Genomic DNA, 19,450 nt, shown 5'->3' with positions numbered 1-19,450 from the left:
CAGCTGTTATCCTGGTAATTGTTACAGTCGTTCCCAACCTGGTATGTTGGCAAGACCGGCAAGCAGCAGTGAGAAAAGCTGGCACTTGTTATCCCCACCTCATTTCCTCCCCTCCTCCGATCTCCAAGTGAAAATTAAGCTCCTGCTGTCAAAATACGAAATCCAATTGTCTTACTAAGGAAACTGCAGAGTCCAACTACTGGAACAAAAGCAGGTTTCTGTCCAAATCTGTCCTAGGTAAAGTACAAATCATTTCCAATTTCAAGTATGAAGAACCCTTCAAACGGGCAGGTTAAGTTTCCCTAACTTTGCAAATTCTTTCCAAAAATGCCACCATTTTTACACCACTCAGCAAAACACAGGTCACCCTTCTCCTCTTTTTCTGACACATTTCTGAGATCGTAACACGCATCAAAGCGTACTGTGCTGACAGACGCACTTATCTACTCTGACTGCACTGCGAGCCCTAATGCCTCCGTCATTTCTAGCCGACGACACGAGAATGAAGCCTTTGTGAGAAATCCCTCCCGTATCCCCTCTAACAACATCTTGCTTGTAAAACCAGGACTGACAAACTGAAAGATGAAGTTTGATACAATCTCACCTTTTACTTCCATACAATATCTCAAGACTACTGTTGTACCACAGGCTGAACAGGGGTCAGCAGATTCACCTAAGTCTGAGAGTAACCTGTACCGTGCTTCCTGTAAACGAAGCCTTTTAAAAGAAGTTATTGTATCCAGCCATGACTTCACGGTCATCTGATCAGAGAGGGATTTAAAAAGACAACCTTGGTTCCAAAAAACTACTCATTTTCATCTTAGTGTATTTATAAAACCCTATTGGTCCGGGTCTGTTCTGCACCTGGAGAGTAACTGCAAATCTCTTTGCTGCATATGCAAAATTCCTTTCTTCCAGTAAGTTCAGATACCAGTAACAACTGTTACTGACAAGAGAACTTGGGTGCCTATGAAAATAGTGCATGACAGTAAAAATTTGATACCTGTACAAAAGCGTGAAGATTACACGTATGGACAGACTACATTTATATCAAGTCACATCTTAAAATGAGTAGAAAATCTAGCAAGAAAGGTAACGTTTCACCTGCTTTTGTTAGCATTGTAATAGTTCAGTGACACATGATAAACTACGGCTAATAAAGTGCTTTATCTCCATCTTTGGGCAACATGAAGAAGTAATGAGGTTTGTTCATCTTTTTCATGGTCATGAGGCATCTCCAGTAAGAAAGCATCCCGTTACTGGATAAAGCAGTAATTAACTTTGCTTTGCAACCCACACTTGCCTTTTAGATTTAGCATCACTATCTCCATCTCATCGCTGCTTAGGAGACCCCAATCTATAAAGACAACGGCTAAACCTGATCACATCTCGACACCTCGGATGTGACTGCAATGCAAGACCAGCGCAGTCTCACCTTTTAGAAAAAACGCTCAACTGACAAGTTACCCAGACAGTTTTCTATTGCTCCTGTTAAAACCACACTGCCTAATCTACATTAATCTTACACATGCTCTATTAATTCCTTTGCTTTACACCTCTTTAACAAGACAGGGCCTAAAACACAAGCATCAGAAGCATCTGAATCCCCACACACACAACTGTTGCATTTCAATATACTAGCACCCGTCATTTTACTGGAAGATGTGAAAGTTGCTGCTATATATATAGATTTTTTGAGGGAGTATAGTCTGGAGGGAATGGAAAAAGCAGATGGTTTGAGACTGAACTTAGTCAAGATCAAAGAAAACTCAGGTCATTTCAGGACAAAGACACCATTAATCTCTTAAAGTGGGGAGGGAGGCAGGAAAGCACCTCAGCATTTGCCTTAGCATCAGCTGACAAATTTGATCATGTTTTGATATTGTGAAATCACAGCGGATACGCTTCCCAGTGGCAGACCAGCGGCTGCCTACCCTTCTTCCTCTGCTATACATTGGTACGCCGCTCCCAGAAGCGGCTAGCGAGCAAATTTTAGACTCATTTTTGTGTACTGCAAGCCTGCTGAAGGAAACAAAGAAAGCAGAGGGCTCTGTATGGTAGAACTGACATACAAGTCTCTGTACTGGTCAAAGGCATTGTTGGCTTCCACCTCCAGCTTGCGCAGGCGAGCAGATGGCATGGCACCGTCTTCCAGGGGAGGATCGTATTTGTTACTCCATGGTGATCTGCCAAAGAGACAAGGAAAAGAGAGTTAGAGAACCGAGACAGATTCTGAAAGGTTTGAGATCAGGGAGTCTGGTCCGATTCACAGACACTGAACTTCCAAAAACCCACAAGGTACTGAGAGCCTGTGACTCTGTAAGAATTTCACCCTCAACAGCCATTTCAAACACCGACAAAAAGGCGACTCTGACTTCTCAAAGTTTACAGGGTACCTGGGGAATGCTCCCTGTCTTCAGGTTTCTGCTATGTAAATAATCACGCTTGGGTTTGAATCTGTTCTTTCTTAAATATTCAAAAATGAGGCCTCAGCTGTTGCACATTAGATATTTAAAAGTATTTTTGTGCAAATACAAATAGATTATGTACTTTATTTGTGATCTGATGGTATTTGAGCCAAACACTGCTGTATACAATTACGGTCCAAATTCTCCTCCATTATTTTGCCTTGAAACAAACTCTACTTATAGCGTAACATTAGGAAAACATCTGAACGGTTTGAAGGATTTAACAGGGTTTGTAAAGCTACAGGTTTTACTATGCTTTCTGCAGGTGTGGAAGAGATTTTGTGCTCTTAATGAAAGATTTGGTATTAAAAGATTAATGGAACCCTTTGCCCATCTGCTTGGGACTTTTATAATTCCCGTTCTGTAAACCTGCATTCTTCTTTTCATTTCCCCTGTGAGCAACCAACCTACATATATCACTGCTAGTTTAAAGAAAGGTACCTCTACCCTTTACCTACTCACTTTTCAAAATATTCCAGCCTACTAACACTAGGTCTTAATGCAGTCCATACGTAAGGGCATTTTCCTCAGTAGCCATTTGTTCTTCATTTCTCAGAAAGGCACCTACTTTGGACATCTGTTTAATGCAAAGCACAAAGAACAGGCTTTCTCAAAGAACCGCGCTTTCCCAACACTTCACTCCTCCCTCCCTCATCTGACTCAAAAGGTGAGACACCCGGAAAAGCTAAATCATTATGCCACATCCACCTGGAGCAATGGTTTGCAGGTGGCGGTTCTCATTTTAAAACAGCTGCTTAAAACTCAGTTGCTTTGGAGAAAAGTCGACAGCTACTGTAGTGCTCTTTTACCTAATGACTCCCTGAAATCTGGAAGAAATTCACACCAAAATCCCCACTGGTGTTATGTGCTACCAGCAGCATTCGTTAGGATGCGCTTACTTTTTCTTTCTCTCCTGATTTTTAAAAGGCAGATTCAAAGAAAGTTCCGCTGTTTTCTGTAAATTCACAACACGCTGCTTCTCCCATCGCGTACGAGGGGATCGGTGAGCAAAGAACCCACGCAGAAGGCACGATCAAGATACTTTAATTATAAACATTAGATCCTTTTGCAGGCTGCAGGAATGGGATTTGAGGGAAGCCTAGTAACACAGATTCTTCCAGCGAGCAGACTGTGGCATTTTCAACCCATTACAGTTGGAGCCAGCAGCGACTTCACCTAAAAAAACCTCAGAACACAACCCTGTATTTTTTTTCCTTTTTTCTGTGGAAGAGTACTCACAACACATTTAAAAGCTTAAACGGAGGCTATTTGAAGAAAGACAGATGGACAAGCACTTAAATTTCAAAAGTCAGACCTCTAATTTCCCTAAGAGAATGTTTTTTCTTTCAGCTAACAGGTTTCAGCATTGTTGGCACCAAATTCCCCATAAGGATTCCATTTAATAAAGCGATCAAACATACTTAGAGTGGAAATGCATGGACAAAGTCAGGGTCCTTGAAGTCTTATGTATTAAAAAAAATAAATTAATAAAAGCTCTGCCTTCGCAACGTGGATTCCACTGCTGTCTGCTATTCCCCATAAACTTCTGTTATTAGAGGAGCACTGACAGAAGTGCCTGCGAGGCTACGTGCACAAAAAGCTGCTCCCACAGGCAGCAGTGCAACGATATGACAAAACTGAAAATTATCTATTTATGAAGATCCGAGAGAGACTCCAAAAATCTACCTTCTGGTCTTAACCATGCTCAACATGAAGAAAAATCAAGCCTGTCTAAACTGTGATGGTCCAAGCAATTTGGATATCCATTTCCCCACGTGCTGCCCCAAGAAACTGGTGCAGTTATCACCTGAATGGCCACACATCCCACAGCAGCGTTTTGTCAAAGCTGATTCCCAGTCAAACTGTAAAGCTACTCAAGAATAAAACCTATAAAACTCGATTCCCAGTGAGAAAGTCTGAGTACCTAGGCTCCACCTTTCCTGCCAAAGTAGCATGAGGCTCAGTTGCCCACAGAATGCTTTGAAATCCTTGGATTAGTATTAAAAGAAATGCAATTAGCAACCACTCCAATAAGGAGAAAGCTGATGTTTAGTCTGAAGTGTGCAGTAATTGGGGATGGAGCACGTTGCAGGCAGGGAGTAGTATTTCTTGGGACCTGTAATCGAGCGCATGGTTCTGAAAAATCCTTGTGAAAAATATCAAAAGCTTTTAAAAGCATAGTGAACTCCACCTAGGTTTTGGCCTAATTGATTAAATTAGTGTAAGAGCCACTTCCCAGTAACAACTTCAGGTTTTATGAGGTATGAATAACAGTGTCTGAACACAGGCACAGAATGGGATTAACACATGCGCATGTTAGTGTCGCTTGGTTTTCAAAGGCTTTTGCTTTGTGCTGAAGGAAAGAATTTCCTTCACAAAACAGAGCTGAGACCAATCAATTCCAGAAGGAAGAATCACTTCAATCCAGAAAACTTGAATCAAAAGCCTTGAAGAACAGCATTCTTTAATGCCAGCAATTAATCCATTACGCCTATTCTATATGAACAAATGAAACAGCCTTCCTGAAACCCCATTACCTAATGAGTCCTGAAAATTTCAAAGCCGGTTAAAAACCATAAGTCCTCCTGCTTCCTTGTAACTATCTGAATGTCTTCTCAGCAAGAAAGTGATTGAGCAAATTTCAGAGGCAAGCTCAAAACCAACCTTAAAGAAGGCGCTGCCACATGCATTAATTAAACACGGAGGGGTGAGGAGGGGAGCAAGTGTTATTAGTTACTGCAGCATGCCACAGTGCTGTTTAACAAGTGGCTTCTCAAGTTTTCTGTGCCTCTGGTGATGGATGCTCGTGTCAACAGCCTAAATAGGATGCAAGGGGACTGCAAGAAACGTGTGAGAAAGCATCTCTTGAAAGTCCCATGAGAAATACAGGACTTGTTCCCTTCTCTTCCATCTTCCAGAGAGGATGCAGCCGCGAGAGTACATCTTGTGGAGGGCAGATGCTATAATACTCTGTTCTAGCTACTAATTTAGAACTGATTAAACACATTTAGCTGCTAATGTAGATTTGACCAACTCAGACATACAAGCTTACTTCACAAATGCTTTAAAAAGGCACTGGACTCTTTGGTAGAAGGTTGAAGAAGCTTTCAGTATTGGACTAGTACCCTAAAGAACACGAGTGCACACTTCCCCTCACAGACCTTCTTGGCCCACTGCAATAGGTATTATTTTTAAAAACTCATTAAGCTTTACACTCAGCCACAATCCAGATGCACTGTCAAACTCTGCATCCATTATCAGTCTCCTCCTCCTACTTCTAGGGCAAAATGGATCTCAGCATGTTCTTTGTGTAAATCATCTACAGATAAGCTTTCCGCTTAGATAAGTCCCATTCCTGCAACTCAAAGCGATTGAAACCAATTAATCTAGAATCCTTTACAAGCTTACGTGCTTCTGCAGTGATGGCCTGAGCCAAAGAAAATTGTTAAAATATGGAATTCCACTTTGAAACACAATTCTTGAAACATTCTGGCCAGATGAATGTAAAACACTACTCCAAATCTGCACAAAGCAAAGCTGAATTTTTACTGTAGATCAGTTCCAATCGTTAGCACTGAAAAAGTAGCCTATTACACTGAAGCTGCAAGGAAAGCCAGAGATGTAACCCTTATAATCATAACCAGAAGCAGCAGAATGGCTGAGCTGTTAACTCAGGACAGAAGATGAATGGTGGTCATTACTTCACAGCCTAGCACCCTTCTTTAAGAGAAAAGGATAAAAAGCTAGGTGATGCAATATTCACAAGGGTTTCTGGGCTATGAGCTTCGTGATTCTTAATTAAATATTTGGAACTATGCCACTGTTGCTATAGCCATTAAGAAAAGGTAGGCAAAGCAAAAAAGGAAAAAAAAACCAATCACTCAGCAAATAGTTGAGCAATTACAGTCGCTCAACTGTAATCATCCTAATGGCAAGGTACAGAGTGAAAACATTAAGAGAGACTGCGTTCAAAGTGGCAGCCAAAATACTGAAAACTCATTGTACCATTTCAGTATTACAGCTCTTTCTACTTCAAAATTCATTATATTATAATTACATACAGCTTAAACTGTTTAAATATTTTCATTCTTTTGTCTACAGTCCTCAGAATAAATCAGCTATTTTGGTAGAGAGGGATTCCTTTTCTTTGCTAAAAACTTGGGCCAAGATTTTCATAGAGAACTAATGGCATTGCATGCCCAAAGTCAGACTCAATCCCTTGCAAAACATGAGTAAAAGAGCCTTTCCCAGCTGGCAAGTCACCCGGGTTTGGACAAAGAGAAGATGAGTTTGTTCAGACCGACCGCTTGCATCACCTCTTTTCTGTTGTTATCCATTCCAAAGATTTTACAACCTTGCAACAAGAGCTGGTTTAATTTCATACCAAGGCCATCACAGCCATTTCATCTAGAGATCCAATGGGTGTTAATTCTTTAAGATATATATAGAGATACATATATCTTAGAGACTATCTATACTACAAAAAGCCTAAATGGAATGCATTAGTCAACCCTTTTCCAAGGTAACAACAAAACATTTAAAGCTTCAATGAATGACTGCAAGTCACAGTAGAGAGAATATGTAGAAATACTGTGGTTTCTAGGATAAAACACATCTTGATCCAGAGACAGAGAGTGGGAGTTTGCCTTGCAAAGGTCATCAGAATATCAGCCACACAACCACATTACCTGAAACTGAAGCACTCTCCAGTGGTCTGGAGATGAAGACGGTCATGACCTTCTTCATTACAGGGAAACACTAAGAATGACTCCCACAGCCAATTTCTTACTCAAGAGATGAGGATGATCTCAGACAGCCCCAACTTCATCATTGAGAAGAATTTAATATCAATAAATTTATTTTTTTGGCTAAGGAGGCGAAGGGGCTGCAATACTTGTAAGCAGTTCTCATTTACAACGTAGATCAGTTAGTTTGGATATGCACTCACCTATACGAGTCTCCATCTCTGTTGTAGTCACACAATAGATAATCTTTTCCTACCACCTTATCTCGCGCAATCTTCAATGGCTGATCAACAGAGGAGAGGAGATCTTCACAGAGGCTTGGGACCTGATGGTTTGGAGAAATAAAACAGGGAAGCAGAAGGTAACACATTAAGGTTAAAAGAGACCAACATCCCTACAAACAGATTTTGTTATTAATAGCCCACCTTTGTCCCAAAGCCAGAAACCCTGAAAAAAAAAAAAGCAAGCTGCACTTCAGTTACAACACAATCCTCCCAATCTCCCACCTCCAATAATTTCAGATTTAATTACCTAACCACTAGTGTGGTCCAGTACACTTAAATATATACATTCTCCATGTTAGCTTCTTGCCAAAGATGGCCAGTAAAGTGATTGTCGAGGACTGGTGAATAAAGGTAAATATTTATAATGGAGTGGAAACGAGGGAGCTGCTAAAAGAATACGCCATCCATACACTAGAGCGTATTTTTCACAAGCTCCCACTTCGGGCAGAGTTTAGAACAGTTTCCAGGCAGCTGGCCAAACATTACCATGTTGGCTAATAAAAATATGCCTGTGTCTGTGTGTGTGCACATATAAAACCAAATACATCTCCTACACAGGTAGCTTTTAATGGATGCATAACCCCAGATGTCTCCCTGCGCTTCACGTGGACAAAGAACACGGGATCTGCTTTTAACGTGGCAGAGAGGCTTTGATGCACTGCAGAGAGATGAGATGACATCTTGCAGCCTGAAGCTCGAGTGAACTCAAGCACAAGCAAATCAAGCAAATCCCATCCCATGGCCTCTTGTTCTGGAGCTGACGGCTGCCCTGTTATCCATAGCAATATTCCTATACTGCAGGTTTTGGCCCTGCTGGCAGCTTCCTCCAGGAACTCCATCTCCCCCATACGGACTTTAGAGCACATGCAGCAGCGTGCCCCAATCCACCTGAGGGATAATTAACAAATAATTCCAGGAGCTATTATTAACCAATTAGTGTATCCTGTGTTTCCCTTGGAAAAGCTTCCAGATTTCCCTGCAAGGGAAAGGGACTAAAGCAAAATGCCCTTTCCCAACAGAAAGTTGGGACCACAACAGGGTATAGGACAATTGGTGAGTTCTTGAATATATTGGTGACAACATGCTAATACAAAAGAGAAAACAAAGAACCAATGTGAAATCTCTTCTGCATTTCATTCTGCATTGTGGAGATGAAAACCTGATTGAGAACATGAAGACAAAAGGGTGAAATTAATCATGAAGTGGTGAATTCATAACTCATAAGAAACAAAAAGGGGAGGGAGCAAGGAAGGAAAAAAAGATACTGAGTCAAGATAAGCAGGGACAAATATAAAACAATGTGACCACAAAAGACTACAAAACCCAAAAAGCCAAAGGACAAAATAAGATTTGGCTAGCAAGAGATGCAACACCTGAACTCACACAATCACCCCATAAACACACAGAAATAGAAGAAATGCTTGGTAAAGTTACCGACAGTGCTGAAAAAGCTGAAACGTTAGTTTGAGGTTTTTTGCTTTGGTCTATGTACACTGTAATGTGATGACTGAAGAGCAGTGTCTAGGTAAAGCTAGATGATTCTCATTGCTGTTCATCATCTGATACTTGAGGCCTGGCTGAAGCAACCTCGAAACCATTATGCAGTCACTGAGTAAATAAAAGCAGACAGGAAGCAAGCAGCTTTTAGGAAAATCTTGACTTTTTCTGAAACCAGACAACCCTACATACTCCACAGGGCTGATAGAAATCAGCGGTGTCGTGGCCCAAGTCAAGTGAAATGACGTATCGGTGTTCATGAGCCCATCTGGTTCCACTTTGTCTCTTCCTTCTCTTCTCCATTAGCTATTAATTTTAGGCTGACTCTTCAGGCAGAGAGCAACTTGAGATGACTGCTTTAATTTCGGATGCACGCACAACAAGATCCAAAGCACTTCATCATGAAGAGCTACGCTCCGTGTTGCTCCTAAGAGTGACCACCTGAATATACTCATCCTGCTCGGCTGCTCCCTGGCCAGCTGCCCATCAGCACAGAGATAAGCGTCTAGGAGCGGGCTCCTCGCTCTGACGTGGGCTCGGAATGAGTAACAGCAATGAAAACACAATTTGGAGAAAAGTGGCGCTTCTCCCAGACTCGGTTTCTGTTGAATTTCTTTGGGAAAAGCCCTGTGTCACAAGAGAGCGCGAGAGGTGTCGCTGTACAGTCCTTCAAACTCAAACATACATACAAAGCACTTTCAAAAGCAACCCCAAACTCAAGGCAGAGTCAATTCCCCGGCAGAAAAGCTCCTAATAACCAGCTGAATTTAAGACCCTTACAAGAAGCCACACAACTAACTTCTAAGTTTAACTTTCTTTTAAAAATAGCACATGCTTAGTATGGTGTTTTCGTACCGCTCTGTGGGAGAGCACCATTCTTATTGATTAGAAGGAACCCTTAATACATTGCTTTTAAGGGGCAATCTATCTAATTTCCACGTAGTAATGGTGAACAAAGCTTATGTCTGGATGATTTGGTAACACAGACCACAAGCATGATCATTTTTCCAATTTCTAAGAGCTGTGTCTATTCTTACGGTCGTAACAGTGAACTCATTATACCACATACTAGAATATACTGCTACACTATATTATAATACTCCATTGTAATTGCATGCAATATGCCCGTTGTCTCTTTGGTGCAGACACTCCACAGGACTTCAGGCAATATATTCTTTTCTCCTTCTCTCAGAATAAAACAGGGAAGAAAACCCACTCGTCTACTTCAGATGTATTAGAAAATTTCAACAGTGTTTATAAAAAGAGCAGCTATTCCAGCTGATGGAACTACTCATGTAATTCTAATTATCGGAAAAGCATCCAAGTGCGGCACAGTTACCCTAAGAGAATCATTTTTGTATCATTTATTACATCAACTTTCAACAGCTGCTATACTTTGTTTCTAAGAACGAATTTACAAGATTTATGTGGACTGCTCTTCCTCTTCTACATCATGAAGCTGCTTACAAGGCAAACACAGTCATTCGAACAAGGTAATTTGCAGTTTCAAACACTTCAGCTACACGTTCATGAGATCATTTGACTCCTTCTGAATTCAGGTCCAGGCTGCAATAGCTGCTGCAATTTAAGCACTGAGCAATTATTTTACACTATGCAGGTACCTTTCCTTAAGTTCTTCTCCATGTCAAGTATTGAACCTTCCTACAGCATTTAAACTACTTTTGTGCACATTCAAACTCCTGCAGAATTCAGTTTATATTCAGCAAGAAAACATCCAAATCTTTTGATCCCAGCAAGGACAGCTCTGCTTAGAAGACCCACCAATCCTCCAAGTTTCAGTCCAAAACAGTGGATTTGCAGTTAACTTTTCTTATTCGCTTGTTCTGCAGTAACTGAAAAGCCAAAACGCACTTAAGTGCCCGAGTGTGTCTCCAACGGTCATTATATAGGGAATATCGACTTAAATTTAGAAACTCAAGAATTAACCCACTCCCCAGGCCAAATACTGAAATGCCAAAGCAGTGGTTTTGTTCAATTCATCACTGCACTATAAATAAGTGTCACTGCGATGAAAACATTGAAGCAATGAGCATAGTTCTGTAAGCAAAGACCGGGCTCCCATCTTGATTCTCATACAAGTTTTCCCAATCTAAGCAGTGCAAGGTCAAATGCAGAATACAATCTTAACCCTGTATCTTTAGCTAGAGGCCACCATTAATTTAATTTGGTCCACGGCACACTCTGGACCCTAATGCACCCATGTTTCTACAAACAAGCACTCAATCATCTATGATGGTGGTTGTATGTATAGTCATGGAGCGAGACCACCCTCAATGGAAATTAGAAAGGAAAATAAGAGAGGAATCTCAGGGGGTGCAGATTCGCTGTTCAGCCTGGACCCGAACAGCAGCATCATTCAGAAGCACAGACCGTGCATTTGTGGGATCTTGTTTTTTCCAAGGAGATACACAATGAACGTGTAGTACAGAGGAAAGAAAAACTGAATGAAAAGTGAGTTAAGCATCCTCTCCTGCGTGTTGAACAAGGATTCTGTTGTCTCGTGTAACAGTATTCGCCATCTGAGCAAGCCAGGTATGTGGACAGTGTTTTAATTAAGTCAACTGCTCTGCTATCAAGACAAATAATCACTTGTGCCAAAGGTGAAACCGTACACTTTTTGGAGTAGCTAACCTAATAATCATTCCTTCTGGACTCACTTTTTGGTAAAGGAACTTATTAGCAACTAAATAATTGTCTCTGAATTATTTTTTTTTAAATATGATGTGAATTATTTTTTAAACTATGATTTAATTAATCTTTAAAATAGGATTTGAATTATTTTTTAAAATATGATTAAACAAGCACCTAGAAAAGGTAAGAGGAAATTAGAATGGTATTTCAGCTCTCCACATCCTACACGCAGTCTCCACCCTTGCTTTGATCGTGCTGGTTGAATTGCAAGAAATTCTGCACCTCACATATTCAGAACCGTTAATATTTTGGGTTACCAGCCACTCGACTTGAGTACACCAAGGTGGTTGTTTTCTTCTACAGCCTTGCCTGAAAGGAATCATGTTTACAACTGAAACAGCAATATTGCTAGTGCAAGGTTCTGAGCCTGGAAACAGTCTTTTTCCATGTTTATTTAGAGGTCAGTGTGTACTGACGTCCACAGGAACCTTACACACTGGAAAACTATGCTAAATGCAGCAAAATTAAAGGTGAAACATTCTTTCCTTAAAGAATCAGAGGGGAGATGGAGCAAGCTGTACAAGGTTAGCAAAGGTGGCGGGCAGATTCATTTGTCTTTTGAATTTGTCTATAACACACAGGTATCTGAATACAAATGACTCACAAGACTAGAGCAGTTTTTCATTAAAAGCCACATCCAAACAGGAAAGTGAGTATTTTGACTCTATGTGAACTCTTAAGACTCGATTTTGTTTTTTCAGACAATTTAGATCATTACAGACAAAACCACTTTGGGAAATTGCTCAAACGCAAAGAGGAGCCCATGTAACTCACCCAGCACTTTTGCAACATAACCATTTTGGCACACAACCTCCTACAGCCCAGATTCCTCCCCTCTGGGCCAGCATCTAATAAAATATTATTATAATTTTTCTGAGTCATTCCACAGCCTCAGAATTTCCTGTTCCTGCAGAACACAGACACAGCCTAACGGATGTTGTGGAAACTAAAGAGGGAAGCCTGGCTCCACTCATCTCGGGCCTATAACCGCTAGTAAAGTCACTCCCACAAATCCACACATTGCTAAATCTTAATTTGATCCATCAGATGTCCAAGGGCCACACATTCTTCAAGCTTTGTTTATTAAATGACACTTAAATGGACTTTTGTCTTCAAGACCAGATGTAATTGATATTGGAAACGGCTCAGCTTTATTCAACTATTCGCACTGAATTCCAGCACTGCAAGAATTAGCAAAACCAAAATTAAAACCAATCAGCTTTTCTGGAAAGAGGCAAACGTTAACAGGATTGCAGATTCAAGATCTAGTTAACAATCTCATAGCAGAAACGTCACATTAATCACAGAATTCTTCAATGCAGCTCAAAGAACTACATTTCAAAAACTCTGCGAGGTGACTGCCATTCATAAAACAGGATCCTTGGCATTCTTCCTGTGATTTGCTGGATAAAATGGGGCTTTTGCTAGCTTCGGCATTCTGAGGCTTACTGCGAAACAAAAGCTAGCCATCTGGCAGGCACAGCCAGGCTGCCCTAGCCTTTGACTAGTGACCTGCAGGTGAAGGCTTCTGTATCTCATTACCAGTCACAAGTCCCAAGAGCCATCGCAGCGTATCAATATCTTGGGAAGTCCTGGCTATTTGTGTCAAGAGTCCAGCTGGTGTTGGAGATACCCAGCACCAGTTAAGGGATACGCAGAGGCGTGCTCTCTCCAGCAATGTTTCTATAGCCTCGCTCTCCCCCCATCTTTAAAAGAGGTTAGATAGGTTTCTAATTAGGATTCAAGCTCATCAAGTGATCTCCCACACACACTGCTTTAGAAAGATATTTAAACAGATATTTTAAAGATGTCTAACACCAGCAGTGCAGTGGCAGGAGCCTGAAAGAAAAAAAAAGGCACAGTTTAGGCTTAAAAAGAAAAAGAGTAACTGTATATGAAGCCAGAAGTGACATTCACTGTTACAATCTCATGCAAGTGGAGTTGCTAGCTCAAAGCCAAGCATCACATGAACAATTTACAGATATTAATTACTATCTCCAATTACCATCAAGATATCCAGAGGTAATCTTTTTCTAGCTGGAAAAGCTCCTGCTTACAGCCACTCACCAAATGGAAAACTGGCTCTCAACAACCATAAATTAATTCAGCAAGCCAGCGCCCCTTTCTTTAGCCAAGAATCCCTGCATGAGAAACCCGACTGCTGCGGGTGGCTTAGAGCCTATCACACAAGTCCAGAAGTTCAGGAAGGTCAAACACTCAGCTTTGAGACCACGAGGCTGTCAATGCACGCTGCTTCCACTATTTTTACATTTTCATTGGCTCTGATTGGTTTTTTTTTTAACATCTTCCACCCTCGCTGGTTCAGCTGGCCATCTGCATTCAATTATTTTATCTTTCTCTTCAACACTGCATACTGCTGAGGCTCAACATACTCAACATACAAAAAGCTCCAGCCACATTCTCATGTTCTTTATGGTCTGTGCAACCCAACCAGTGCAGTTTTCCTGGGGATAAATTCTCTAGCTTCATATATCTTCAGTTTCTGAAGGCGTGCAAGCAGATTTGAGACTTGCCTGGAGGCACAATAGCTACATGAAGCAAGGTCCTGAATATTGTTCAAATATTTCAAAATCATAAGTTCATACATCTTTAAATTCAACACACTGGGACTTTCTAAAAAGTAACACATTTACTAAAAATACTTAAGCGCTCTCCTGTGATGAAAAAGCAAAAGATGATCACCTCCTGGATCTTTAATTGCAAACAGGGCCTTGAAAAATAACCGGTCAAGTTACTGACTGCTACATCTATAAAGAACTTTAATTCTTCCATGGCAGCAATAACTGACTCTGTACTTCAAGAAAGCTTTCACTTTGGAGAATAAGTTGCATAGTATTTGAAAAATCAGTCTCAGTGGGAAAAGAGAGGAAGAAAGTTGTGGCTGTGAGCAAATCCCACTCTCCTGGCAATTCTGCTTGTCAATTTTGTGAGCCAGTTTTTAAGGACGATTCTCCATCCCCACTTTACGCCAGCCATCTGATTTCTCTGAGTCAGCTGGATTTTCCATCTAATTTATATTATATACACAAAGGCAAACATCCAAATCAAACACTCGACCAAAATTCATACTTGCAAAAGGAACGTGCTTAACTTTTACCAAGATTGGAGCACATCAACTTCCACACTCAAGTCAAAGCCATCAAGATAACCCTGTCACAAACCCCTTATTTGCTGCATGTGGCCCCTGAGCACAATAAATCCAACTTCCATCTTTCCCAGAGACGCACCCCTCTAAGATGTCAGTGAGGCTGTCTTGCAAAAAAAACCCAAAAACTCAACTTCTCTTAGGAGAAAGGCAGCAGGAGGACAATTGTCTCAAGTTGTTCTGATCTTTAAGTATAAATGAGCTCTACCAGTGTCCTTACTTCACTGCATTCTGATTTCCATGAGCCAAAACAAGATTTCACTCTTAACCGACACCGAGAAACATTTCCATCCAGAGAATACCCTTAATATTCTCCTTTCTGCAAGCGATGAGAACAGATGCGACTCACAGCTGACTTTGATGAGAAGCACAGTAAAGAAAGAGCAGTAACTTCTGGCAATAAGGAGGTGAGACAGTATTTGCTACACAACTAAAATCTGTATCGACGTTATAAGTTCTACCACTTGGTGTATCCTCACAAGTCCATGTAAGAGCAGTGCAATCACCTTTAGCTCTCCTCTTACGGGAACTGCATTCCAGTTTGGACTTGGCTGACAGGTAGATGCTCCAAGGCTTCAGCTACCCCCGTAGAGGTAGCTACATGGAAAATTACTATGATTTAAATTAGTTGTCCATAAAAAGGTATGTGCCTATCCTAAACTCTTTTTGTAGAGATTTAGAAGTCTTCTTGTACATTTTAACAGCCTCCGAGTAGTCTATTTACAAATAATGACAAACTGAATTCCAAGCAGAGCTTTCCATGCCAAGGCACATTACCAGCACCAGGCACAGCTTCTTTCAGACAGGGCTTCTGGAGTCCTGTGATTGACAAGGTCTCTAATGAACTCTAATTGAAGGCTCAGCAGTCTGAAAAATGCAACAACAGATGTGGTAAAAGGGCAAACCACAAACTGTTTTGCTAATGAATGAAAAGTGTCTGGTCTGATGAGGGCCAGTGACCCAAAAATTCTCTTCTTCCACCCACCCTTTTACTTCATGTTCAAGTTTGGACCCTTTCTCCAGTCAACCCAACACTTGGGGGCAGTAATGTACAGCCTTGAACGTACTCCATATACCCATATTGCTACCAGGATGCTCCTTTATTAAAAATTAGCAGCAGAGCATGGCTTTGTCAGAGTAAGAGGGACCTCAGGGAGGCGGCTCGGTGCGTTTATCCTTCCTAGCAGGAATACAAGCCTCGGAAGTGGACGCCAGTTTCTCACTACATTAGTTTTTGGAAAATTAATACATACAAAGACACTTCTAAGTCATCTTCATCTCCTTTCAATGGATCTTAAGCAAGCATCATAACAGTGGCTATGCTCATCAGTCTGGGGATCAGCTCCTATGGAAAGGCTATGGAAAGCTGAGCTGCAAGCAGACTTCAAGTAATAACAAACGCTTCACGCTGGAAAAAAAAATTACGTGGGCCTCTGCTTCAAATCTACTCCAGCATAGCAGTGTAATGAAGCAAGGAAACCAAGCACAAAGGAAGCAGAAGTCAGAGTGCCATCTTTTGTAATTCTGCCACAAATTTAATGAACCTGCTCATGCTCGTCATGCGTTTGGAGTCTGACCTTTTACTTCAAGGAGGTTATTGTCTGGTAATGGTACAGGAAACAGAACAAAAACGTCAGCTGTAAAGGTTTGGATGAAACTTGCCAAAAACAGGTCAAAAAACTATTTGCTTGAGTCTGGCTTATGATGTTTTTGGAACAGGTGGCAGTGCATACGCTGCTCTTGCCTAACTGGAGGGTACACTTCAGTCTTACAGACAGCAGGCTGAGAGTGGGCTGCAGAAGAGGTCTACAGATGTCTCAACAATGAAGAAATCATACTGGATTTAACAAATTATTTCATCTTCACCCCAAAGAAGGGACTGCAGTGACTGGTGTGGGAATCACACAAACCCTCCTAACAAGCGTCATCCAAACTGGTCTGTTTCACGTTACACTTTCAATATGAAAAGAAGTCCAGTGAGCGTGTTGCTGATGGAAAGCATGTAGAGCACTAATGAGCACCATCCAAAAGTAATTCCAACATTTAGAGGTAACCAGTAATTTTCTGAGTCATTAAAAAAACCTCACACTAATTATACAGTCAGGCTCACCATAGCTCCCCAAACAACTCATTGTTCTGAATGGTTCTTGGAGCTGCTCAAACCCCAATATCTGTTCAGTCCTTCAAATTTCATCAGAAAAGCAACCGTGTCACACCAGATCCTATCAATGATTTGGTTATTCCATGTCCTACCTCTGGTAACAGCCACAAAAATGATGCTTTAGGTTGCCAAGAGTTTTGGTGGCACAGATGTAGCCAATTACTGAATGGTTTCAAGGAAGAGAAATAATCCCTTCCCAGAGGGAACAATTTCTTTCCTGACCCATAGAGCCTTCTTACCTGTTCTTTGGCTTATGTAACTGAAAGCAGTATCATTTAAATAGACTTTGATAAATTTAAGTCAGCCACAGCTTTTTGACCATGGGACTCCTCCCAGAATCACAAACACCAGCTTCAATACCACTTGGGGACAGAACCACTTAACCAAATTTTTACCTGGTAAGCATCTGCTCTTCTGCACACAAAGATGACAAACAGCTCAGACACAATTTAAACAATTTAATTAGAGGTACTAGTTCAAACTGCTGCTATCAGAGGAAAGGCTTAATTCAAAGGTCTAGCAGCCTTGTTTCAGCCTCAGTGTCCTGCTTGCAAAAATTTAGAGGTTCAGGTCAGAAATAAGCCATATATTTTGACTCAACAATAGAAACAAGCTTTCCCAGCTGCTCATATATTAGGCTGTATATAGATTAAACCCATATTTCAGTAATACTAAAAGCTATTCTCAAGGCAACTGTGACACACACTGTTTTCAGGGACAGTTGACACTAGCTAGCCTATCACAGCCCAACTGTGCATCACAGGATGTGCAACTAAACCCTATGCAACTGGTAAGGGGCACATGCATCCTTCTGAAGTTAAGTTTTCTTCACTAGCAGTTTATAGAAGGAAAACAAATGTTACAGGGACAAGTAGAAAACAGGTATCGGGCACAAGATGGTTGGCCAGGGATTTTTTTCTTTGATACTCACTGGACTACAAAATACCCAACATGGCATAAATAGATTTGGGCATTCTCCAGAACCCCGGTGTTCTGACATATTCTGTCTCAGTCATGTCTCCAAAGCACATCCCATAGCACATCCACTGCACCCACCTGTGTCAAACTACAGGCAGAGAGTTTATCAGGAGACAACACACACAGGAATGTGCATCAACCCTGTATAAGCTGTTCCAAATTACTTTTTACTAAACAGCAGCCTCCAAACTGGTGATGACTCCATCAAGAAAGCTGCTAATGACTCTTCATCCAAAAGCAAGTCGGTGAATACTCATGAGTAGCTGCTGGCTTGCCCAAAATAAACATGTAGATTCCTGACATTGTTTGGGCAATTGCTGTATTCTTCAACCTTGCCAAAATACAAGGAGGAAAACAAATTGCCACACCTCTGAGATGCTTCAGAAAATGTTCCTACATACCAGATCTTCAGTCACACCCAGGACTAAGCTGCTACTTGGTCACAGCATCCAACACTCACCAAGTCAATGAGGTCACTGAGATTCTTCTCTATCTGCTGCGGAGGCAGACGCCTCATCAAATCCAAGGCACAATCCAGCTGCTGGTCACTCTGTAGAAACAAGAAAATCCCTCTGTCAAAACGTGGACAGGTAACGCATCACATTCACATTCACACTCGCCCAAGAACCGCAGAGCTCGCCGACTCCTTGATACGAGAGATGCAGTTTGTAGTTCTACGCAGCTGCATGTTTTGTATTAATACAAATAGATTTCAATAAAGTTCAGTACCATTTGGTCACGGATTATTGACTTGATATTGCAAAAAGTGTTCCAGACTATGGATTTAAGAGTGAACCTTTAACTGCTGTTGTGCCACCGATTTAACACTGTGCTCTTGATGAAAAGGAGTCCAGTCCTTACCTCACCAAAAATTGTTGCCAACATTTGTGTAAATGTTTAGTGCACTGTTTTTCCATGCTACCTCAAAAATAATCTGGGTAAAGGAACTGAAAGTTCCTTCTCCCAAAGCAGTTCTAGCACTTCCTCATTTGTACTGTGCCATTCAGCTTGAGATAACCAGTATCCAAGACAAATTCTGTTCCAACACAGAGCTCCCTTCTTCAGCTTTATCAGAAAAAACAGAATGAAACACACAAAGTACAATCCATTATTTCCTTCTTGCTACAAAACACACACCAAAAGCTGCGTGTATCTGGACAACCAGGGACTTGAGTTATTTTGAGAAATCACAGCAACATACTCTGAAGGGTTTATTGCAGTCTCGCATCTAATTCTGACACAAAAACCCCCTTAAAACTTCACTTCAGAGTCAGAAGATGTGCAACAGACATTACCACAGACACTCGATGAGCTGAACCATGTTCCTGACATAACCTTTAGCTCTCCCTCTAGTCAACACATATAAACAGACACTTTCCTGCAAGCCTAATAGTACCCAAAACCTGCAGGAGTGACTTTGGTCAGCAGGTCACCAGGCA

General features: G+C 41.2%; 1 protein-coding gene across 1 annotated transcript in view; it reads right to left on the bottom strand.

Annotated features, from left to right (window-relative positions):
- Positions 1 to 18,561, bottom strand: part of CAPZB (capping protein (actin filament) muscle Z-line, beta) — a gene marked incomplete at both ends in the record, with an annotated part of 38,208 nt that extends 19,647 nt beyond the window's left edge. Inside the window, 3 exons of the mRNA XM_010189638.1 lie at positions 2,073 to 2,186; positions 7,417 to 7,538; positions 18,472 to 18,561. Coding sequence (XP_010187940.1) covers positions 2,073 to 2,186; positions 7,417 to 7,538; positions 18,472 to 18,561 — 326 coding nt within the window. The remainder of the gene's footprint in view (positions 1 to 2,072; positions 2,187 to 7,416; positions 7,539 to 18,471) is intronic.
- Positions 18,562 to 19,450: the final 889 nt, after the last annotated feature.

This window comes from Mesitornis unicolor, unplaced genomic scaffold (genome assembly GCF_000695765.1).
Source record: "Mesitornis unicolor isolate BGI_N332 unplaced genomic scaffold, ASM69576v1 scaffold22388, whole genome shotgun sequence".
In the NCBI taxonomy this organism is placed as follows: Eukaryota; Metazoa; Chordata; class Aves; order Mesitornithiformes; family Mesitornithidae; genus Mesitornis; species Mesitornis unicolor.
This window is presented reverse-complemented; position numbering and strand designations above follow the sequence as displayed.